The sequence below is a fragment of the Pelophylax lessonae genome (assembly GCF_965119305.1).
Source record: "Pelophylax lessonae genome assembly, chromosome: 4".
NCBI classification, from domain to species: Eukaryota; Metazoa; Chordata; class Amphibia; order Anura; family Ranidae; genus Pelophylax; species Pelophylax lessonae.
Window position 1 is genome coordinate 460,821,089 of NC_138771.1, and position 25,442 is coordinate 460,846,530.

Below are 25,442 nucleotides of genomic sequence, written 5' to 3' on the forward strand. Positions count from 1 at the left end.
TACAATGTCTTTCGCATTACCAATGAACGATCCTTCCAAAACGATTGAGAATGTATGTATCAATCATAAGTATAATTGGGATCAACCTTCCATTTCATACCTGGGAGTACAGCTTGCCTACACGACTAACAAATTATTTGAAGCTAACTGTGACCATGTTCACCGTCACTGGGAGTGAGGGACAGATACTTGGGGGACATTGAGAGAATGGTTTGGATGGCTTCAGACGGGATAGTAATATTTGTCTGCAATATCTCTCAGGAAATGTATGAAGATGAATGGTTTGACTTTTCAGATTGCTAGAATATTGCAGGAGTGTCTCATAGACCCTTGCTAGATAGTGAGATGGGGTGTGGTTTGTTATTGGTAAGTGCCTGTATTCCATTGTTCTATTGTTTCTGTCTGCCCTAAGATAAACATATTATGGGATGTATATGTGTATGTGGATTGGCTGCTAAGGGGGGGGGGGGGCAATTGTCCCACAGTGTATATCTCTATGTGCATGTGTTTGAATAAACAGTTTGAGTTCCTGCTTACTCTCAATCTAGAGTCCTGTCTCTTCTTGGGGGAATCTGCTACAATGGATTGCTATGCTTTTCATACTCCCTTGAGTAATCACTAAGCTCTTGTAAGAGTTTGTTCCTGCTTCACTCTCTGGGCAAAGAGAGGTTCACCCACTGGAACCTGGAGCCTTGTCATAGGTCCAGGGTGGGTAGGAGATGGCGAGACCCAGTGGTGGGATTCAGCCGGTTCGCACCGGTTCGCTGGAACCTGTCACTAACATTTCACAAGTTCTGCGAACCGGTGCAAGCCAGAGGTCGGCAAGGGTCTGCCACGCTGCCCCGCTATCCCATCCATCAATGACCATCAGCAATTATTCATTCATCAGCGAATGCTTACTCGCAGTCGCCAGCCGCCCTCCGCTCCCTGCAGTGTCCCGCCTCCCGCTGGCCAGTGCCGCCCAGAAGTGCAAAGAAAGCACGCCTGCCTGGTCTGCGGCTGGCCAGTAGATGATCGTGCTGCTGGCTGGGGGAGTGTGGAATTGGCGCAGCGGCGGGGGAGTCTGGGACTGGTCCAAACTGTCTGGAGGAGGGACTACTCACTAGTGGCACTGTGGCTGGCCAGGGCCTGTGATGAGAGTCCGCACGCAGCACGCTCACACAGCAGTGAATGAAAGAGTAGCCAAGGAGAGTGCTGCAAAGCAGGAAGTTTTGAAGACTCAGGGAGCACCAGAGCAGAGAGGCTGTCTGAGGGGAGACACAACAAGGACACAGGTACAAGTTCTTAAAGATTGAAGTAAACTGAAGTCTATGGGGGAGAGGGCCAGTAGGCCACCTCAGGAAGGGATAAGACCTGCCCTGGCCTCTTTTAAGGATTCTTTGGGGGGGATCTCCACCCTGGTCCACCACCCTGGCCCTGTCCCCCCACCCTGACCCTCCACCCTGACCCTCCACCCTGGCCGTCCACCCTGGCGCTCCACCCTGGCCCACCACCCTGGCCCTGGCCCTCCACCCTGGCCCACCACCCTGGCCCACCACCCTGGCCCACCACCCTGGCCCTGGCCCTCCAACCTGGCCCACCACCCTGGCCCACCACCCTGGCCCTCCGCCCTGGACCCCCACCCTGGCCCTCCACCCTGGCCCTGACTCTCCACTCTGGCCCTCCACCCTGACCCTCCACCCTGGCCCACCACCCTGGCCCACCACCCTGACCCTCCACCCTGGCCCACCACCCTGGCCCTCCACCCTGGCCCTGGCCCTCCACCCTGACCCTCCACCCTGGCCCACCACCCTGGCCCTCCACCCTGTAAGTAATGTATAAGCAGCAATAATAGCTGCTTATACATTACTTCCTAAAGTAACTATACCTCTCTATCTAACAATTAAATCCACATTGGTAGCGTGGAAACACATGCTATAAAAACCACAAAACTTAACTCGATGGTATATGACACCCTATCAACTCTCTAAAATCTTTCCGTCCTCCTCCCCCTGTATAATGTGCCTGATGTAAGGAACAATCAGGCACATTATACCACATTTTCTGGAAATGTAAAACTTTATCTAGTTTTTTGGAATGCAGTATTAACCTTTATAGCATCCTATACAGGACACCTATAACCTCTCACATCTGCAATGGTCCTACTGGGAATTAATCTTGATATACACCCACTTTGTCATAGAGTTATTGTTGCCAACATTCTAAAAGCAGCCAGGCTAATCATAGCTAAATTATGGAAATCTAATATAGCTCCCCACCTTTCTGAGGTAATTTTGAGACTAAATATACATGCTCAATATGAACTGATGCTGGCAAATAACAATCTTTCCACCACAAAGTACATTAAAGCATGGGGAACCTGACTAGCTCACCCTAAAGCATCCAGTTACCTGAAAATCTTCAACAAGAATGAATTGCAATTTATCTAAAAGTTAGCTTCCCCCCTGTATCCCTACCCCCCCCCCCCCTTTTATTGTTCCTAGCATTGGATCTTACCTATTGACAGTATGATCCCATTGGGCTTATTAGGTATTACATATGTGATCTATATATGTTTAACATTCTTGAAGTCATTGGGAATGCAATTAATAATTTGGTATACTTTTGATACTTTAATAAAAAAATTTAAAGTGAAAAACCCAACTCTGGGCAAGTCTATGGCATGTATCTTCGCCCCTCCAAAAACACTTTTTCAGAACTCTCCAATATTTTCCCATAGTAAATGAATTGTCATTGCACGCAGTTAAAAACTCACCAGATCGAAATCTAATTTCTACAAGTACCTTAAGGTGAAGCTGTTCTTTGCTCATTTAGAGTAAAGCAACAGGTTTACTTGAAATGGTGCCCGATTTGACTTAACTACAGAAATCCTTGCAGTTCTCCCCAGATGGAATAAACCAAAATGTGCACGTTCAAGAGATTTAGGAATCACAATCTGCCTGAAATGTATCATATACATTTTGGGTTACTATATACCAAAGGACTCTTTAGTTTGGGATTACCTTGATGCTTGACTGAAAAATTTGAAAAACCCAGGAAATTAGGAACAGAACTTTTGAGAACACCATCTCTGTATTGCAATCCTAAAGTGTTTTCCAAATTATTGTACTTTTACTACTTTTGGTTTTATATACTTTTTGATGGAATATCACCCTAGTTAGCATGCCTTGAGTGCAATTGCAACTTAGGACCATATCTCTTTTTGGATCTCCAGACACAACATTTCCCCAAATACACACACACTGCATCCTCCACCTCTCTTGGTTCACTGGTGTGCATTAGTCCTACTCCATAGGGGATAGCTGCATATTACTTGAGATTTAGAGAGTCTTGTGACTAGAGATGAGAGGATCAAAAACCGCCTGAAGCTTGAGCAATGTGTAGCCGCCTACTAGTCTTGTAGTTTTTTAGTTGATGAAATGTCCTGTAAAAGACATGCAGGAGAGTGTTGGAGAATACAACTTCAGAGAGCTTTTGGGGTTTCATTCATGTGATAATAATCATGTAATTTGGAGGTGGGGACTGCATGAAAGAGCAATGACATTTACACACAGCAACGGTGGAATGAGCTTTGTATGTCGTCCACTTCCACTCCAGATAATGTTTTGGACTCTATGGCAGTTTATGGTACCCTTCCTTTCATTACATTTAAATGGATGAAGAGTAGGTGGTGGCATTTTCTTTTGTAATCAATGATTTCTTGCTCCTGGAACTTACTGTAAATTATGCATTCTATAGTAATGTGTTTGAACCAATAGAGCATTTTTTTTGCATAGAACTCTTGATAAATAGTCCAATTATTATTTATAGAATTGCAGTGGCACAGAATTTCTAATATTCCTAAACACTTCCAAACCAGGCCTATTTTGGCACTCCTACATGTAAAAATCCTCATTTATTTGCTAGAAAACTACTCAGAACTCCTGAACATTATATATGTCTTTTTTAGCAAAGACCCTAGGGATTAAAATGGTGGTCATTGCAACTATTATTTGCGCAGCAACTTTTTCAAATGCGTTTTGTGTGAAAAATGACGTTACGCTTGGTAAATAGATACCTAACATGTCATGCTTTTGGAATTGCTTTGAAATGGCGCCAGACTTCAGTACTTAAAAATCTCCATGGACGACACTTTAAAAATTTCTACAGATTACCTGTTGAGAGTTACAGAGGAGGTCTTGGGCTAGAAGTATTGCTCTCGCTCTAATGTTTGCAGCAATACCTCTCATGTGTGGTTTGAACGCCGTTTACATGTATGGGCAGGATGTACATATGTGTTTGCTTCTGCATGCGAGCATGCCGGGACGTGAGTGCTTCAAATTAGTTTTTTTTTCTTATTGTTTATTTTACTTTTTATTTTTTTTATTTTGACACTTTCTCTTTAAATTTTTTTTTTTTTAGCACTTTTATTCATTTTACAAGGACAGGTCCTTTTTTAATAGAGAGATGATGTGGGGTCTTTAAGTCCCCACATCTCTCCTCTAGGCTGGAAAAGCTGAGATGAAAAAAAAAAACAATCTCAGGCTCTCCATCCGAATACACGGCAGTGTTTACAACTGCCAGGGCCGGACATGATGTCATAACGACCTCTGAGAGTCTGAGAGATGATCGGGGACCATCTATGGTAAACTTCTGCCACCGGCAGTTTCATTCTCCAGGCAAATCGGTAGAAGCACCGGAGGGCGGTGGGAGGGGACAGCCGCTATGATTGGGAATCCCCGGCTGAAAAAAAGATATCTACAGCTGCAGGCATCATTCAGATTAAACCACTTAAACTCCAAGACATCATATGGCTTCCACCTAATGAGAAGTGGTTAAAGTACTATTATCCCAAAATAGGAGGAAATTGTAGAAAGGGGAGTCCACCTGCCTTTGGCTCTGGCATACAAGCAAGAGAGTGTGCTTAGCTGAGAAAGCCTCTCCTCCAGATGAAACTAAAATTCCCCTGAAGACTCCTGGAACATATAACATCATTTTGGCCTAAGCCAGAAACCAGGAAATAACTGAAGAAATATAAAAACAAGTTTATAACAAGTAACTATATTACACTTTCCTATATACGGTATTTACTAATGCTAGCAGCATAAGAATTACAAATAGTTAATTTTGTTTGAAACAGTTTAGGTTTACTTTAAATACAGCACATATTGGAAGCAAAAAAAAAAAAAATATATATATATATATATATATATATATATACCGGTATAAAAATATATATGTATTAAATACATCAGACTTGTTTGATTGGTTTGAACTCTCAAAAGTTCAGATGTAAAAGGCATGAGTATGACCACCTCAATTACAGATATTAACTTCCTCCTTTAACTTCACAAGAAGAGGCTCCTCCCACAATAAGTAGATTAACCAAAAGCAGTGATTGTACATTAATCTGGAATACACATTGGGATTTGGATAAAGAGATTTTTCTTCTGTGGAATAAAGCCTAACACAGGTAAACCCATATAAAGTCCTTTTTTTATAATCCCACTCAACTTCTTTGGTCGACCTTGGTGAGGCCTGTTCTGAGTGGAACCTGTCCTGTTAAACCACTGTATGGTCTTGGCCACCGTGCTGCTGCTCAGTTTAAGGGTCTTAGCAATCTTCTTATAGCCTAAGCCAGTGATGGCGAACCTTAACACCCCAGATGTTTTGGAACTACATTTCTCATGATGCTCATGCACTCTGCATGTAGTTGAGCATCATGGGAAATGAAGTTCTAAAACATCTGGGGTGCCAAGGTTCGCCATAACTGGCCTAGGCCATCTTTATGTAGAGCAAAAATTATTTTTTCCAGATCCTAACAGAGTTCTTTGCCATGAGGTGCCATGTTGAACTTCCAATGATCAGTATGAGAGAGAGAGTGATAACACCAAATTTAACACACCTGCTCCCCATTCAGACCTGAGACCTTGTAACACTAACGAGTTACATAATACCAGGGAGGGAAAATGGCTAATTGGGTCCAATGTACATTTTCACTTAAGGGTGTACTCACTTTTGTTGCCAGTGGTTTGTTTAGACAATAATGGCTGTGTTTTGAGTTATTTTGAGGGGACAGCAAATTTACACTGTTATACAAGCTGTACACTCACTACTTTACATTGTAGCAAAGTGTAATTTATTCAGTGTTGTCACATGAAAATATATAATAAATATTTTCAAAAATGTGAGGGGTGTACTCACTTTTGTAAGATACTGTGTATATATATATATATATATATATATATATATATACAAAACACAAAAAAATTGTTTAAACATGGATTACAATTCATCAAAGTTAATAAATTGGTTTAAAAACCTCATTAATGCATACGTGTGAATGGTATGAGTTTGACCACCTCAATTACAGATTTTAAAGCATATTTTAACCATAGGTCATTTCATGAATTTCTTCTACTGCTTCAGCTATCACAGTGGCCCAAGAAATCTGTGAAATGCACCAACCTGTGATTTTAATGTCTTAATATCTGTAATTGAGGTGGTCATACTCATGCTATGCACACCTATGAATTTATGAGGTTTTTAAACCAATTAAATAATTTTAATGAATTTTAATGCTTGCTTAAACAAAATGTTTATTTTGTATTTTTTATATATATTTAAATTTTTGAGTGTTATATTTAAGTCTCCTTTTTACAATTTATTTTATTCTAATTAATATTTACTTTAAACATGAGTATGAACATACATGAGTATTGTGACGAGACCCTTTGCTCGCTCACTTCCGCTCTCCCGACACTCCTCTGTTTCTAGTGAGTCAGCTTGCAGATCGCAACGTCTGATGGTTCGGTCAACCAAGGCTCCGTGATCCGAACTACAGCTATGTGCCATTCGGAATCCATTAGAACAAACACAAGCAGGCTGTATGTAAGTTCAAACAGGAAGACAATTTATTGGAAGAACGCAGCACACTTTTATACAGAATTTGGAACATCCTGCCCCCAACAACCGCTTTCCTATTGGTCAATTGTAAAGTACCTGCAGTTCCCCTTCTGGTCCTCCTTAGCCATGCAAATGAGGAATTGAAAATGAGTCAGCAGTTATTGGTCAGATAGCTTGACCAGAAGGACTGCCATGTGCAAGGAGACAGAAGCCCCCAGGGAGCAATCAATGTACACAATAGCCAGACACAGAACAATGGTTCCCTAACGAGCCCTCAATACACATTACTCTGAGTGTCAATATATCCCTTAGCAGACAGCAGGTGAGTTCATTAGCACACCCGACAATAGGTGAATGGAAAGCCACCTCAGACAAAAGCAACATTGTTAGACAGTCATTGAACTTCCTGGAATGACCATATTAGGATTTGTACTTCCTGGTCAGAGACCTCATACTGTACAGGGAATAAAAATCTTCATATTACAAGGGAGACAATATTCCTGAATATGACTGTCCCATTTGTAGTAGTCCAAACCATATTTTCAGTGTTCACCAGCCTCCTGGTCACCCTGCATCCATAACAGATGCAGGGTGACTTAAACATAAGAGAGCCTCATAAGGCTGGGCATGGTGCCCCCCGACCTCTCTAAAGGAATTTGTGGTCCACAACCCCCATGCCCAAAGTGACTCCCGTCACAAGTATGAACTGCTAAGAATTGCAAAAAAGGACTGTGAGTTTACCCGTCATAGGCTCCATTCTGAAGAAGCAGCACTTCTGTATCCAAAATGTGTTTTCCAATTGATTGTACATTTAATACTTTTGGACCACTGGGAAGCAAAAATAGGACTGAGCAGAGACCTAAAAGTTGAACTTTGTGCTTTTCTTTTTTGCCATGCTTTCTCTACCACAATTGTCACTTTTGGGTGTACCTGTATAGTTCAATTAGACCTATCAAACAATAAAACAAAGATTGTGATTTCAAGCGCAGTCTCCTAGAGTCACTATTTTGGAGAAAGCTGTGATTAGATGATGTTTCTCTTAGTAAGTAGTGTGGCAACTATCTGCAAGGGAACTTGGCAAGGAAGGGGTTCAAAAAGTGAGACCTGGCACCTGGGTTAACAGAGGAAGTCAACCCCTTCTGAATAGTTAACAGATGAGAGATTACAGATGGTACCTCTACAAGACAAAAGGTCTTGATTATGCTACAACTAATCAGAGTTTAGAAAGCACTATCCAAAGCCGTACTGGATGCAGGTTCTCAGGTCTGTAACCTGTAGAAATTAAATAATCATTTTCAATAAGTTCTCAGCCCTAACATTTTGTTCAGCTGGTCCTAGTGTCTACCTATTCTGGTTATATAGGTCATACTGTGATAAGAACATCATTAAAATATAAATCTGCTACCTTCATAGCCTTAAAAGCAACCATCACTTTTTGGCCCTTTAACATTTCCAAGACTTAATGCTGAGAACTTGTTTCTCACAAAACAGGAAGGTTTTTAATTGAATGTGACAAGATGCCCTAGGGCCCTTTGGTAGATGTGTATTTAATTGGTTATCTAAACATTTGGATATTGCAGCATCTAGCTGCTATACCTAGCTTCTAGAGCTCTGTAGGAAAAAAAAAAAAAGCTGCTCTCTTTATTTCAATCTACGATTGATCTACAGAGGTAGATGTTCTGATGGGAGAAATAGGCAGAAAGGCCAGGAAAAAGGGAATGAACATTGTGATGTGGGCACACAGATTTCGTAGTCGTGATTTGCATTCACTTAGACTTTAAGTAGCAGAGCAGGGCATTAGGGCAGAGTAGCTTAGAACAAAGATGATCAAAGGATCTGTGAAGTGTACACCGTTATGAATAAAATGCCAGAATCTGACACCGTCTTAATGATACCCTCCCTCAATGTCATCGTGGAGAGGGATTACTTCTGCAGCAGAACTGTTGTTTTAGGAAGGTGGAAAGAGGGCTGGAATGATTCTCTATGACCTGCAGAGAAGAGCTTAAATACTACATCAAAGGCCATCAAGCTCAATGGAAAAATAAAACTCAAACAGAATTACCATCCTTTCAATCTCTGTTTGGATTTGATACACGTCCAAGATGTAAGTTGATCTTGCCCCTCCTATGCTAGGTGGTAAAATGCAGAAATATCATCACAATGCAATTAGCTTCACATGATCGTAAAATGCAGAAATATTATCACAATGCACTTAGCTTCACATGGTCTAAGAACCTTAAAGGCCGAACACCAGGAACAAAAAATGAATATAGGTATATCCCTTAAACTGCAAAGGATATTCAGTACATCCACTTTGTGTGCACCAAGTGCCTTTAAAAATTCCATATATTAAGTGCAAAAAATAGCAGTGACTTTGTCATTATGCTGTACATAGCCTGTGCAGAGAGAAGAGCTGTGGGAGGGACACAGCAGGCCCCACCCATTACAGGCTTCCTGCAGAAAACTACAGGGGGGCGGAGACTAGTCACTGTGAACATAGAGTAGGAGTGGCAATGGCCAGACTTTATTACTGGAAGCTCATGCACAGAGAAAACATTTCACACTGGATTACTGCCCAGATCTAGAAGTACACAAAGCACAACAAGGTTCAAGTAAAAACACACATGACTCTTGTATTAAACAATATATGATAATCCTGGAGTTTAACTTTAAAGGACATTCTTAAAGCTCAACTACAGGCTCCCCCTAACCCCACCACCTACCTCTAATTACAATGTCTAATATCTAAATTCTTCTTTAACTCTCCTAAATCTGTGGCCAAGTGATACTTCAGTCCCAGTCTTGTTTTTTCTTTTGTTTACTTAGGGTGGGGGTCCTTCTTAAGGCCTCCATATAACTGTTTGCTTGACATGGACATTTCCTTTTGGCTGTTCAGCAATAGGTTACTCTCAGGATCCAGAAGAGGAGTGCTAGGCTGAGATCATCATAAGGGGACCATAGGGAACCGAACAGCGTGGGTACATCTACATTACTGGAAAATTGTTCCCCCTCAGCCAGAAATCTAGATGGGGGCCTTAGGTGAGAAATGTTTTAGAAGGTAAAAATAGAAACAAAAAATGTGCTGGATGGGATTTTTAATCCAACTTTCAGCTGTAGGATGGAAGCAATCGCTTCCTCTCTTCCACTGACTCCTAGAATGTTGCTTACAACCCCATCCCCATTAGATAGTAAGGAGACCAGCAAAGATCTATTCACTGATCTCCCCTACCTAGTAAGAACTGAGAAGTAACATGTAAAATGTCACTTTCAGTATCTGCTGTTACATCCCTGGCGGCTGTGGCCAGGTAAGAAATTAATTAAAAGTCCTCCAAAAATTTTTGAGACCTCACTCCCTTCTCCACCCCCACATACATGCACATAGGAATGTAAACACACATATCAGGGGTGCTTAAACACAAAAATGTAAATTACTCTACACATGCTACACATCACCATGAATGCTAGCGTTAGAACAATAGGATCACATAAAAAAAAACGTTTCGGAGCCATGCAGGACCCCTTCGTCAGGCATGTGATGACTGGCGAAGGAGTCCTGCGTGGCTCCGAAACATTGCACTGTTTTCTTGATGTGATCCTTTTTGCAATAAAGTTTTTCGATTGCTTTTGCAAGATCCATGGTGTGCTGGCGAATATGTATCTACTACCAACATTTTATTCTCCAGGGTCTCTGCTTTCAGAAATTATGTTTTGAGGTTTTAAGTAATCTTCAGGCCTAAAATGATATATAGACGTGTGAAAAAATGCAAAATTACTCTTTTTTTGCACACCTTTTAGGAGTGCAAAGGGTTAAAGTGTATGTCAGAGTAAAAGAAAAACATATGCAGTACATATCTGCAATACATGCACAATTCCTATGTTTTTTCTCTATAAACACCTTGCAAATGCACCTGTTAATCTGACAGAATTGCTCTTGGTTTGTAAGTCTTGTTGTAGGCTGACAACACACTACATTTTTGTGCACTAAATGTTGTCAGTCCTGCCCAGTTTCCTTTTGCAAAGGCTGGCCATACAAGGTTCAAATCTCAGCAAGTTTAGCAGGAACTGGCTGAGATTTTAACCAGTAATGGGCAGGCTGAATGTTCCAAGTTGATTGATCGATCGATCAATCAACTTGGGTACAACCAGCCTGCCAGATTCTCTTGCAGGTAGCGCTAACGGCTACTATAACCACTAGCGATAATCACTGTCTTAGTGGGGATCCAGCTTAGGGCCATGGGGGTTTTAAATCTTGTTGGATCTCCGATGCAAAATGTGTCTATTGTTTCCCCCAGCTGCATTTTTTTCCACAATCCCTGTATCATATTGGTGGTATAAAATAAAAAATAAAATCCAGCAGAGGTTGCATACATATTGCTACAACAAGTGGGGGAGGCTTTAAAATTGGGGGTACAGGTAATTGCTATTCGACCACCTTTGAGAAAACCTATACTTTGCAAATTTAGGGAAAATTAATGGGGTTTACTTTGGCACAAAGATGGTAAGGAGAACATTATTTTCCATTTGGCCTGGCCTGCCACCTAGATCACCTGCAGTAGTCCCCCACCATACTGCAAATTGGTGAGTTCTTACCACCACCCTCAGTAAGGCATGTACACCATTCTATTTGTACTGGTTCTTTGGCTTATATATGGACATATGAGTAGCGCTAGTTAGTAACCACATAGAAATACAAGAACCTAAAAGTCCATGTAAAATGTATAATGCAGGTTGCAAGGGATGCAGATTAAAAGATCAATGGATTCTTCACCCAGGTGCTTGACCGGTTATAGATGTAACAGACCCAGCCACCACACACTGACTCTTACCGGATGGCTAAAGGAGTACAGCAGTAAGCAGTTAAGGGACCGCTACAACCTCCTTCACAGGCGCCAGGCTCCCCAGGGACATACACTGTGTATAATCACCACCTCCAACCTCCAGGCTTGTTTATAGAGATCCGCATACAATACAAAGGCCCGATCCTCCTATGGTATCTTGGTGGACCAACAACCTCATAAATTGTGAGAGACACCAAAGGGAAACATGCACATAGTGCAGTATCCTCGATTAATTTTATTGATAAAAGGTAAGGTATACACTCACCATATGTAGAAATGTTACAAGCATGGATAAATACAAGCACTGAACAGCGTTCCTCTGATGATAACCAAAAACATGGCCGACCATCGACTTCGGGGTGTGACGTAGATGACGCTCGGCTAGCTCCTTCCGACGTGTTACGACGTCTTTAGGGGGCCCCTGAAGACATTGTAATGACGAAACGCGTCGGAAGGAGCTAGCCGAGCATCCTTTGCAACCTGCATTATACATTTTACATGGACTTTGTGGACCATGTGGTTACTAACTAGCGCTAAAGGGGTTATGAATAAATCAGGGACACTCAGGCTGTGGCCCTCGGAGCCCTTTGATGTTGCTCTCAACCTCAGACCAGGGAAGCACTTGCCCAGGGTTGGCATCTTGTTGATTGTGATCTGGCCTGGCTGACCCACCATCCCAGAGCATCAGAGTGCATCAAGCCTCCTCTGTAGTGCTGGCTCCTGTCCCAGTCAGATTTGTACCAAGTGCACTTCGCCTGGGTCCTTTCTAGCAGTCTTGAAAGCAATGCCATCAGAAGCTGGAAGAGGAAAAACAGGTCAGTGTATGAGCCCTGGTTCACACCAGTATGACTTGTCATGCCATTTGCAACAATGGAACCATTCAAATGAGTGCAACTCAAGCCATAAAAACATTGAAAAAGGTTCCTACACTATTTCTGTGTGATTTCAGTGCAACTTTTGCATTGACATATGTTAAATGAAGTCGCACAGATGTTAGCAAGCTGCACATGAAGTCAGCTTTGAAGTCGCTCTGAAGTAGCCTGACTTCAAAGCCACACTGGTGTGAACCAGGGCTAAAATAACACACACACTGTGTGTTTGCAATGGGCATATTAGCACCTATAAAAGGGTTGACAACTTTTAGGCTGCCTTTACACTGATCCATGGGTGCAGCTCAGTGAACCTGCGGCTTTCCTGTGGATTAGATGCACTTTGCCATAGACTTCCATTATATCCTGCGGATGTGGTGCACTTCCTGAAAGCGCACCAAAACTCCTGCATTCAGAAGTTTTGGTGCGCTTTCAGAACACACCCGGGTAAACCGCAGCGCATCAATGTGAAAGCAGCCTTATAGGGGGTTTAGGACAATAAGGGCTTGTTTACATTTGCAGTTTGGGGAGCAGTAAAACTCCATAGTTGAGATGTGTTTTTACCAAACACCCCAACCACTTGTGTAGCATAAGGAGCCGCAATGGTGACCCGATCCCATGCTCCAGGGGGCCCACCCGGCCTACCTGTCACATTCTGTTTCACACTAAGACAGGAGGGGTGTTGTGGGTGGTATATAGAGGAACTGATCCTCTACATTTTCATCCTGCAACTGCTGAAAGCTTCCTTCTCCTCCTCTCTGTCACACCGACATTCAGAGGCTGCAAGAGAAAACTGTTTTCTATTATTCAAAATAAAAAAATCAAATTTCTGAACCATTTCATTTCATCGTGGCCCACAACCAGTTACCAAATCACTTAAGTGGACATTGCTCTTCGAAAGGTTGACCACCTCTGGTATAAATCCTTTATAATACACATACAAATCCATATTACTCACTATACACATAAATACATATTACACTTGTTTGGAACAAAAAATAAATAAATATTACAAATGCATAGAAAAAAAATACTATAAAACAAATGTCCACATAATATTGTTGCTCTTCCTCTTGAAATTAGAAAGTTACATTAGTGGGTGTGTATCAGTACACATACGCAAAATGCTTCCACCAGATGGACTAAAACTCATTGCAATATTTGGTCAATCTCATTAAGGTAAGCCATTCAGCGCTTATGTAATATCCTCCAATATTCAAGCAATGTCTCTTCAAATCAAAAATCTCCCCCAATCATGTTTAACCATTTCAGCCCTGGAAGGTTTACCCCCCATCATGACCAGTCCATTTTTTGCGATACAGCACTGCGTTATTTGAACTGACAATTGCGCTGTTGTGCGACACTGTACCTAAATAAAATTGATGTCCTTTTTTAGAGCTTTTTTTGGTGGCGTTTCATCACCTCTGCGGTTTTTATTTTTTGCGCTAAAATCAAAAAAAGACCAACAATTTAAAAAAAAAAAAAAAACAATATTTCTGCTATAAAACATATCCAATAAAAACATTGAAAAAATCAAATTTCTTCATCAATTTAGGCCAATTTGTATTCTGCTATATATTTTTGTTAAAAAATCTCAATAAACCTATATTGATTGGTTTGCACAAACGTTATAGAGTCTACAAACTATGGAATAGGTTCATGGAATTTTTATTTTCTTCACTAGTAATGGCAGCGATCAGCAATTTTTGACTGTGACATTGCGGCGGACAAATCTGACACTAAGTGATACTTTTTGTGGACCAATGACACCAATACAGTGATCAGTGCTAAACAAAAATGCACTGTCACTGTGCCAATGACACTGGCAGGGAAGGGGTTAACATCAGGGGCGATTAAAGGGTTAACTGTGTTCCCTGGGAGTTCTTGCTAACTGTTTGGGGGTTGCTTTGACTGGAGGAAGACAGAGATTCATGTTCCTGCTTAGCAGAAACTCAGGATCTCCATCTTCCCCTCTGATAGAATGGCGATCTGCCTTGTTTATATAGGCAGACCACCATTCTGCCTCTGTCGGGAACAATCACTGGGTGCCGGGGAACATCGTGTCCACCGGACCCGCTATTGGCTCTCACTGTGTCCAATCACAGTGGGAGCAGGTTGCTTACGGCACACATTCGCTCTCCAGATCCGGGAACAGAAAATGGCATACAGGTACATAATTTTGCGCTAAAGAGCAGCCCTGCCACAGTATAGGTATGTGGGGTGGTCCGGAAGAGGTTAAAACTATAGATGGCTAATAGAAGTCTCTCTCCTCATTATCTCACTGACTTTGATTGGTTTCATTGGCTCCCACTGCTGTCTCAGCCAATGAGGGGGAAGAGTCCCGGACAGCCAAGACTCTTGTGCAACATCTCTGCATCAAGATGGGGCTCATGTAAGTATTAGGGGGACTGCTGCACACAAAAGGTTTTTTTTTATCCTAATGCATAGAATGCAATAAGATAAAGAAACCTTCTAACTTTAGAACCACTTTAAGGAGCAATAAAAAGGCTTGTTATGTTACTGACCAAATTATAATGAAAGCTTAAAAGTATAAAACCCAGTACTTTCAAATATAAATGCTCCCAGCATATGTAAGAAATCACTGAACCGGGCACATCGATAAAAGCTTCAGACTCACAAATCCTGCCATGTACCCAGCAGAGTGCCTGCTGATGTTCCTTAACCCAACCTGATGCATTTCAATAGAATGAATGACTTCATCAGAGGCATGATTATGTTTTGAAATTTTCATTATAGAATTGCATTGCCCTTTATAGCCATTCCAGTAAAAGTTTTTCATAGAGAACTAAAAAAAGTTATTTAAAACAAGTCTTCTTTTGCAGACTAAATTGGGGAAACTGGTCTCCAAGCAAAGCTGATGTATGCCTTGATGTTGTTACATCTAATGTATCTGTTTCCTTGCTGGTCCCACTGCACAGCATGGCATCATCTGTGTGTTGGAACAAACTTGGATTTGTGAAGTGACCGGGAGGTCAGGGATGAGTGGTAGGATCAGAGCAATATCTGATGTGTGAAGAAAAAAAAAATATGAATTTTCAACATGATTCATGTCAGTTGACTTGGGAGGAGGAAATGGCTAGAAGCAAAAACCAGGATCATTCCCAAATGGCAAACTACAAGGGACACTTTTTATATTTTAGCAAAATAATTCAACATTTCTTTTTCGTTTATTGACAGACACAGCTCCTGATTCTTCTTAACCATTGGGTTATACTGCCCCCTACAGGAGTAGGACACTAGGCAGGAAAAAGCTTGACTACGCCTATGGGCAGTCCCAGGGGATATACACCCACTCTCAGCTATAGGCACTCAGTTTTTGTTTCTGCCTAGTCAGGAGTACGGACCTAGTTCCTTGCTGGGATCTCTGGTCCTGACAATTTTTTTCATTTAAAATGGAATTTTTTTTTCCTCTTTTTATTATTTTGTGTGAGAACTACAATCAAGTGCCTAACTGGGTAATATAGGTCCTTAGGGTCCCCCCAGTCCGGCCAGCGAGCGTGTCCAGACCGCAGCTCCGCGCTAGGTCGGCACGCAACATAGCCCCACTGGAGGAGGGCTAGCCTGCGAGTTAAACATCTCGTGAGGATGCATACGAACTGGTTACGACCTAAATCACAGCGTTTCCTCCTGGCTGACAGCACCCACATTACGATTGAGCGGTGTCCTGTCCGGAGCGGTGCCCACCCTGTTCCTGGTGTGGTAAGTAGCTGGCCCCCTACTACTGGAGGGTTTTGGGGTGGACGCGGGTCCCTCCCTGGGATGGTCGGGCCCCCGGGTTCCTCTCCCTTCCCCCCAGCCCTTCTAAAATCTCAGCAACTGTGGCTCTTTCGTCCCTCCACACCCCTCCCCCCACATGCTCTTAAGCAGGGGTTGGTTATAGTTTCTGCTGACTGTTTTTTAACTGGTGTGCAATAGGGGAGCAGAGCAGGGTTCCCTGCCACCTGGGGATTGGTGACTAGGGCAGGGATGTCCTCTGTGCTCCCTGTGGCAGTTGCTGTCTGGGAGAGCGGATGTTTTTACCACCCGTGGGTATATGCCTCACGCGGCCGGATTGGGCCAAAAATTTAGGCTACGACTTTGCGGCCTACTCGTCAAAACCTATGTGAGGCAGCCCCTGTGAGAATGGCAGAAGCCGCTGCCTCCCGTTTCGGAATCCGCCTTCCCCTCCGCTGCCCTGGGTGGTCGGCTCAGCTGGGGCTCACGTCCTGGCAGCCGGGCCCCCCTTTAAAAATTTAGGCCGCGGCTTGCGGCCTACCAGGCTGCTGTCTGAGACAGCATGTGGCCGAGACGGAAGCCTCCACTCTTCCTTTGGGCATCTGCCGGGCTGAGGATCAGTGCAAATGCGGCTGGGCCCCCACAAAAATTTAGGCTGCGACTTGCGGCCTGCTGGGCCATATGGTCAGGTTGACACCTCCCTTAGACCGGGTGGTGCTGTGGGGTTGCTACATTTTTTAAGTCCTACCACCATTATTGTGTGGGGCACCTGCCTTGTTTTAGTGAGGGTACCCTGCTTGCACGTCCATGTCATGGTGGGCGGCCCCCTTTTAAGGGGGCTATGTCCTATTATGTCCTCCCTAGAGGGCTCGGGGGGTGACCCCCTTGTCATTAGTACAGTGACAGTGAATATTTTTAGAACTGATCACTGTATTAGTGTCACTGGTTCCTGCAAAGAGTCAAAAGTGTTAGTTAGTGTCCGATTGTTCACCGCAATGTTGCAGTCCCGCTAGAAGTCACTGATTGCCACCATTAGTAGTATAAAAAAAAACTTTAATAAAATTTGCATAAATATATAACATAGTTTGTAGACGCTATAATGTTCGCGTAACCCAAACAATATACGCCTTTTGTTTTTCTTTTACCAAAAACATGTAACAGAATACATATTAGCCTATATTTGTCAAGAAATTTGATTTTTTTTACATTTTTTTATTACATATGTTTTATAGCCGAAAGTAAAAAATTTTGTTTTTATTTTCAAAATTGTCAGTATATTTTTGTTTATAGCACAACAAATAAAAAACATAGCGGTGATGCTAACTAAATGAAAGCTCTATTTGTTGGGAAAAAAAATGACATAAATTATATTTGGGTACAGTGTCGCATGACCACGCAATTGTTAGTTAAAGTAACACAGCGCCGTATTGCAAAAATTGAATGGGGGTAAATGAAGGGGGCTAAATCTTCCGGAGGTCAAGTTTTATTAAAACAGTTGAAACTGTCCAGCAAAATAGGTGTAGGTGGTAGATCTCTTTATACACTATCCCACTCAGGGGGTATCTCCTTTCTGCCAATTATACACTTAAGTACAGTGATATATTCTTGGAAATACCTGTAAATTTTGTTACAGCCAAAGCCACGTTCACAAATAAATCTAAACTATAAGTGTTTACATTTACAAGCACTCAAAATCAAGGGTGTAATCCAAGCTAATGACAACAATATGTACTTAAATTTTAAAATCTAAACAGTAAAAAATATCATTCATACACAGCACAGTATGTATTAAGCCGTTATATGCAGTCAGCGCTGTCAGTGTAATGTTGAAGACAAATGAAGGCCATTAAGCCTTGGTCAAAAGGGACACAAATATTACTTTTGAAGTGCCGCTCTATGAGTCATTTATATATATTTTAAACCCATCTCAGAAGTCACAGAGATAGATGGAGGCACAATGAAAAAACTAAAATATGGATTAATTGTTCCTGAGATACAATTGAATTATTTTTCTTTTATCTACACCTGAGAATATCTCTTGTTTATATGATATAGAAAAATACAGGCTGTTTGAAAGTCTCTTTTAAAAAAAAACCTATAGCCACAAAATGACCGAACTTTACTGCAATGGAAAAAATAAATTAATTAATTAATTAATTAAAAAAAAAATATATATATATATATATATATATATATATATATATATACATATATATATATATAAAATATTTGTTAAACATAAGAAAGCCATGTATCCATTTATACAGTATGTACTTTATAATTCTATGTTTCATAGGAATCAATACTTTTATTAAATAAAACCAGTCACCAATGGACATTTATAACAATTTGCACCTCCATTCTTGAATTGTTATAATATTGCATCCTGGCCTCTCAGGGATTTTATTTTTTCTTATTTATATCAGGTTTTATATTTAAAATGCTTTTCAAGTTTTTTTTTTACAAAAATACAATAACAATTCATGCATCACATAATTCAACATATTGAAAAAAAAATAGCTACGGTTTACATTATCTGTTCTTATTCAAGCCATATAATACACAGCAGTATGTAAAAAACCCAAAAAGCACAAATATGGTGTAATCTAACAATAGTGTATCTAATCCCAAGAACACAAATGTAATATATTGCAGTGGTGTCTGCAGGGCTTTTCAGCAGGAATGCACCTCCTGAATGTAGTAATGGAAAGGGGTGCGCTGTTTAAATAAAAATGAGTATGTACTTTCAATGATTTTATATTAATAAAGAAGTGTCTAAAGAAGATCCATAGTTACGGCATCTGTCACTGTGCTCTTACCCTGAAGAAGTCATGTGACTAGTGACGTAACGCGTAGTAGGAGCCTGTGACGTCAGATCCGGTGTCACCGCGACCCGTGATAGGGAGTTGGTGCGCTGAAGCCATTTATATCACCTGTCAAGTTCTCATGTTTAAGAATATTGTAAGGCGAATTACAAGCCCCTTTAAATGTGAGTGCATTGGACGATGAACCTATCTTGTTTGTTTGAATGTGCCATGGAATGTAACTACTCAGATAGAGGAGGATCTAAAGGGATAATAAAGAATTACTTTGAGGCAAGCTTTGCTTATATTACGAGTTATCCATTTGTTTCAGGTGAGCGCGCATTGCACCTAGAGATGGATACTAGGTGGTTGGATCACACAATTAGCAATCAGTAACTTTCACTGGACATTAAAAGTGCACTTTGGAGCACAAATGCACCGAAGATGCACAGACTTTGTTATTTTTTTATTTTTTTATTGGGAGCAGACTTTTTTCTGTTTTTTCTGTTTCTCTTTCAATTGCATGCTCATTATAAGATTGTGCACTCATTTTTGTACACGATATACTAGCTATTTTTGATTTGTGAATGGATATTTGTTGCAAGTTTTATATGGATCGTCTTTAGACACTGTTATTATGAGTCATATTACTATATTATTATAAATTAATTGAAAGTATATATACATTTTTATTTGAACAGCGCACAACTTCACAGTTTTTTTAGTTGTACATTTATTTTAAGATTTAGAGGGCTTGATTTAGTAAAAGCAGTTTACACTCCTATTAGCATTTATGGACTCATCACTAGCTAGCTCACTAGTGTCCCCAATTTATAGTGGCAAGGAGTGCAGCAGAATGCTAGAGGGTCTGTTGATGCTAGCTGCTGGGGAATCTATTCTTGTTGGAGGAGGGGGGGGGGAGTATTTTTTGGTGAGGGATGGGTCTATTGTTGCTGGGGTTGTCTTATGTTGTTGGGGGGGGGGTCAATTTTTGCTGTTGAGGGAGGGGTCTATTGTTGCTGGCTGCTGGAGGGTCTATTAATGCTGGATGCTGGGAGATCTACTGTTAGCTGTCTGGTAGGGGTTGGACAACAATAGGTCTCTCAGCAGCCAATGCTAGCTGGTAGGGGTCTATTGTTCCTGAGGTGGATCTGTTGTTGCTAGGGGGTATCTTGTTGCAGGGTGTCTATTGTTGCTAGGGGTCTATTTTTGCTTGTAAGATCTGCTGTTTCGGGTGGAGTCTATTGTTGCTTGGGAGGGGGCTATTAGTGCTGGTTCCAGGGGATCTACTTCATTTCTTATTATCCCCCCCCCCCACACACACACACACACACACTGTTTGCCAGTGTTTCTTGGGCTTACCGTTTTTACCAGCATGCCCGAGTAATGATCTAACGATGCGGCCGGCTGATCACACAGGCAAAAAGAGACCAGATCATTACTGATCGCCGCTAAGGCCTTGGAGGACTGGAGTGACATCATGACATCTCTTCCGGTCTAGGGCGGAAGTAAACTTTTTTTTTTGTAAAGCAAAAGATCAAAGTTTGATGTCTACATTCCTTACATTCCAGGAGTGTGGGAAATTTTAAAGCGTGACATTGTAAGTATTTACTTGGTATAACATCGTCTTTCATATTTTACAAAAAAATTAGGGTATATATTGTGGGTTTTATTTTTTAATTCATCAAAGTGTATCTTTTCCCAAAACAACTGCGTTTGAAAAACCACTGTGCAAATACTGTGTGACATCAAAAATGTGCAACGATCACCATTTTATTTCCCTAGGGTCTCTGCTAAATATATATATATATATATATATATATATATATATATATATATATAATGTTTGGGTGTTATAAGTAGTTTTCTAGCAAACAATACTAGTTTAAACTTGTAAACAAAAAGGGGCAAAAAAGGCTTGGTCTTCAGTTTAATGTTAATAATCAATCAACATGTCTTCAAGTTCTTTATACCATGTTTCTACTCAAAACTGGAAATGATTTATAGGGGTAGGTGTTTTTATTGATTATATACACTTAGTTTATGTTGAGTTCTGCATAGAACTGCATGCAGTCCCTGGAATTCATAAGTGCTGTAGACACTCTTTAGAATTGGGTCATGTCTCCCTCAGCAACAGGTGCAAGAATTAGTTTTTTAGAGGCATGCTGGGGGTAGCAATCAGACTCCAGTGTCCATATTTCAAAAACCCGGTCCCCAGTTCATGTTCAGCTCCTGGCCTCTTTCAAGAGCCAGTTGGGAGATTACCTGGCCAATATCTGAATGTACACAATAGGGCAGGGATGCTTGCGGACATCATTGATCAAACATGGAAATGAAATAATCCCCAGCCCTTTGTTTACTTGCAGCTGTCCATGGATGCATCATTGGTTGCCAGCTGGCAGGCAATAGGGTCCTAAACCCCAGGGTGCCTGAAGCAGGAAGCTGTTGGATTCATAGCAGCTTCTGCCCATCTCTTTAATGCACCGTGGCCCCAGTCTGAGCAGTGGCATACCTCTGTATGCCAACTTTGAGTTGGTCTTAATTACCTTTAGATTAGTTATCTACGAACTGGCAGTAATCCCTTTTCAATTTGGCTCAGTCATGATGACACATTTTGAAAGTGGCACAAATAAGAACTACCTGAATCCATTAAACATGTCGTAATTCTTCACAAATCTCTCAAAATCTCTCTTGAATAAGGTGCAGGACTTTTAAAGCGACTGTAATGCCAGAAAAGTGTTGCAAATGCTTCATTGAATGACAACCAATGACACTGATTCACCACTCTTTCCTAAAGCTTTGCCAGAGACAGAACCTTGAAGATGGACTTTCACTGAAACCAATATTCTGTACACTGTTTTAATGTAGCAGTCAAGGTACAGGGGTTAATGTACTAAAAAAAGTGAAAAATCTGGTGCAGCTGTGCATTGCAGCCAATCAGCTTTTAATTTCAGCTTGTTTAATTAAGCTTTGACAAAAAAACTGATAGCTGAATGGTTTCTATGCAGAGCTGCACTAGAATTCACACTCTTCAGTTCTAGTGAATCAATTCAAAAGTCTTCTTTTTGCATGGAGTTCCTCTTTATCTTTATGATGATGTGGACATTTGTAGTGTTGTACCTCTAAAAGTTATAATATGTATATACACTGACCTATTTCTAACCTATTTTATTTTTCTCTCAGTTTGTTCACAGTTTGCCAAGGGAGTGTATGCCATATTCGGGTTCTATGACCGGAAGACAGTCAACATGTTGACATCATTTTGTGGTGCTCTTCACGTCTGCTTTATAACCCCCAGCTTCCCCGTAGCCACTTCCAATCAGTTTGTCCTGCAGCTCAGACCGGAACTTCAGGATGCCCTAATCAGTGTAATAGAGTATTACAAGTGGAAAAAATTTGTGTACATTTATGATGCAGACCGAGGTAAGGCAGATCTATGTTGCTTTGTGGCCTTTTCTTGTATCAACTGATCTCATTATATTGTACCTAGGAAACTTTTGTCTTCATAGATGTCTTAATTTTATTATGTGTCGTTATTATTGAGGTACCTAATACAATTTAGACTTTTAAGCAATCCAGCTTCTGATGTAACCATATGACAAGCTCAAGCTAAAATGTGCACACAGAAGTGAATAAGTTTAAAAAAGTGACTATGACTAAAACTAAATCAAAATTAACACGGGGGATCAGAAAAGAAGCTGCCCAGCATCTCAGGTGGCACAATGAGAAGAACAATACAGTAATCCCCTCCTTCCAAGACAGCCCCTGGACATCCTAGGACCAGGTTTGTGAGGAAACCTCTTGTGGAACTCTTTTGTCAATCTGGGAGAATTAGCATTTTCCACAGGTTCCCAAGTATTTTCCTCTGGTCCTTATCTATTGAACCAAATGTTGTAATTTTTTCCTGAAGATCCTGGAATCAAGAATTTTGTCAACCACAAATTCTTCTTTACCCTGTACCTCAACAGTAAGAGGATGAATTCTTCTAGAAACACGGACTTCATGAAATGGTTTAACCGGTTGCCGACCGCCGCACGACTACATACGGCGGCGGTCAGCCCCGGCCATGCAAAGTGACGTATATATACGTCACTAGCCTTTCACTTCCTTGTGAGCCAATAGCGGGCGAGCGTGCACCTGCGGAGGCGTGCGCCCGCCCCGGCTCGTTCCCTGGGAAGTCAGTGCGTGTGACCGGCGGACCCGATGTCCGCCGGTCACTCGCGATCGTCCTCCGTGAAGGGAGAAATGCAGGCAGCTGATGTAAACAAGCCGCCTGTCATTCTCCCCTGTGTAGGAATGGTGATCATATAGTTCTACTATGTAGGACCGTTGATCACTGTTCCTACACTAGTAGCCATGTCCAATCACAGTAAAAAGCACGCCCCTAGGGACACACTTAACCCCTCCTTCCCCAATAAAGTTAACCCCTTCCCTGCCAGTGTCATTTTGCAGTAACAGTGCATATGTATAGCACTGATTACTGCAGTAATGTCACTGGTAACCCCAAAAGTGTCAAAAATGTCAGTCAAGGGTCCGATCTGTCCGCCACAATGTCGCAGTACCGCAAAAAAAATCGCAGATCTCCGCCATTATGCGTTAAAAAAAAACACCAAAAATGACAGAAATTTTTCCCTTAGTTAGTAAACGCAATAACTTTTGCGCAAACCAATCAAAATACTCTTTTTGCAATTTTTTTTACCAAACATATGTAGCAGAAAACAAATTGGCCAAAAATGTTAAAAATTTTTGATTTTTACATTTTTTTGGGGGGAATTTCATATAAAAAAATGTGAAAAATATTGTTATTTTTGCAAAAATTAAGCTCTTTTTTTGTTTATAGCGCAAAAATTAAAAATCGCACAGGTGATCAAGTACCACCAAAATAAAGCTCTGTTTGTAGGAAAAAAAGGACGTCAAATTCGTTTGGGTACAGCGTCGCACGACCGCGCGATTGTCCGTTAAAATCACGCAGTGCCGAATCGCAAAAAATGCCCTGGTCAGGAAGGGGGTAAAATCTTCCGGGGCTTAAGTGGTTAAGTAGTGATAGGTTAAAATCAAGGTAAATCTTCATACTGTATATATATGAAACAAGTGCACTTCCAGACAAATCAAACATAAGAATAAAAATAAAACATAAAAATTGGTGTAGAATGTCCAAAGTCCAAATTTAAATTATTGTATCAAGAATATTCATCCATCAAATATTTAAATGTGCAAGTTCTAGCTTTCCACCAAAAAAGTGCATGATGATTGTAATAGTTAACCCAAGACACCTTGTGCCCTCCACCACACATGAGCCAAATCATGTGGACTGCTGAAAACAGAGATCAACACATCATGTTGTACAGTATATCAAACAACTCCAGGTACTTAGCGACAGTCCACATCAGACCCCCAGACCACCAACAAATGGATGTTGCACAACTCCAATCATTAAAACGCCAGGCCAGGCAATACTGATCAGCAGCAATGGGAGAGGTCGTACATAGTGTAAAACTGCTACATAATCATTTATTAAAATAGAGACAGGGGTTTACATATTAAAAACTAAACAAAACACAACCGCCACACCGGCAGCACCTTTGCATTTGTGATGACGTCACCAGTTCAAGCCCCTCCCAGCTATGTTTAGAATTGCTATAAGCCAGCTCTGCCATAGGAAAATACAGTAGTCCACCCACTCATCCTGAAGATAACTGACAAAACATCGAAGGTACTGCTCCAAGGTTTGATTGGTCCTCTTGCTCTGACCTTTAGACTGAGGATGAAAAGCGGACAACAGATTAATTGTTACACCAAAGGCTGGGCAGATCCTTTGCAAATTTTCTAAGTAGACTGTACTCCCCCACTGACACCACATTATCAGGAATCCAATGTAGTTTAGAGACTTCCTGAACCATTAACTCCACAGTTTGTTCAGAAGTGGGTACTGACTTAACTAGTTAAAAATAAGCCATCTTAGTGAGACAGATGACCACTATCTTGGTGGCCATTGACTATTTCAAGGGAGGAAGATTGATCACAATATCTGTAGAAATTGGCACCTATGGAACTGGGAGTGGTTGGAGTCAGTGTTAATTTTGGCAGCAAATTTCGATTTAGTTTTAGTCATAGTCTTTTGACTAAAATTCCATTTTAGTTTTAGTCTTATTTAAGTCATCTAAATTGTTTTAGTCATATTTTAGTCTACTAAAACCCCCAGTACATTTTAGTCGACTAAAATCTCATATATTTTAATCAACTACAAATCAAATAGATTTTTTTAAATTGTAATGCATTACTTAAACATTTCTCTAGAATTTCCAAACCAG

The 25,442-nt window shown here is 41.1% G+C and overlaps 1 protein-coding gene across 6 annotated transcripts in view; it reads left to right on the top strand.

Moving 5' to 3' along the window:
• GRIA1 (glutamate ionotropic receptor AMPA type subunit 1) overlaps positions 1-25,442 on the top strand; it is a 455,708-nt gene that overhangs the window by 243,184 nt on the left and 187,082 nt on the right. For all 6 annotated transcript variants that reach the window (XM_082253268.1, XM_082253270.1, XM_082253272.1 and 3 more), the window contains exon 3: positions 22,315-22,554. In XM_082253268.1, coding sequence (XP_082109394.1) covers positions 22,315-22,554 — 240 coding nt within the window. The remainder of the gene's footprint in view (positions 1-22,314; positions 22,555-25,442) is intronic.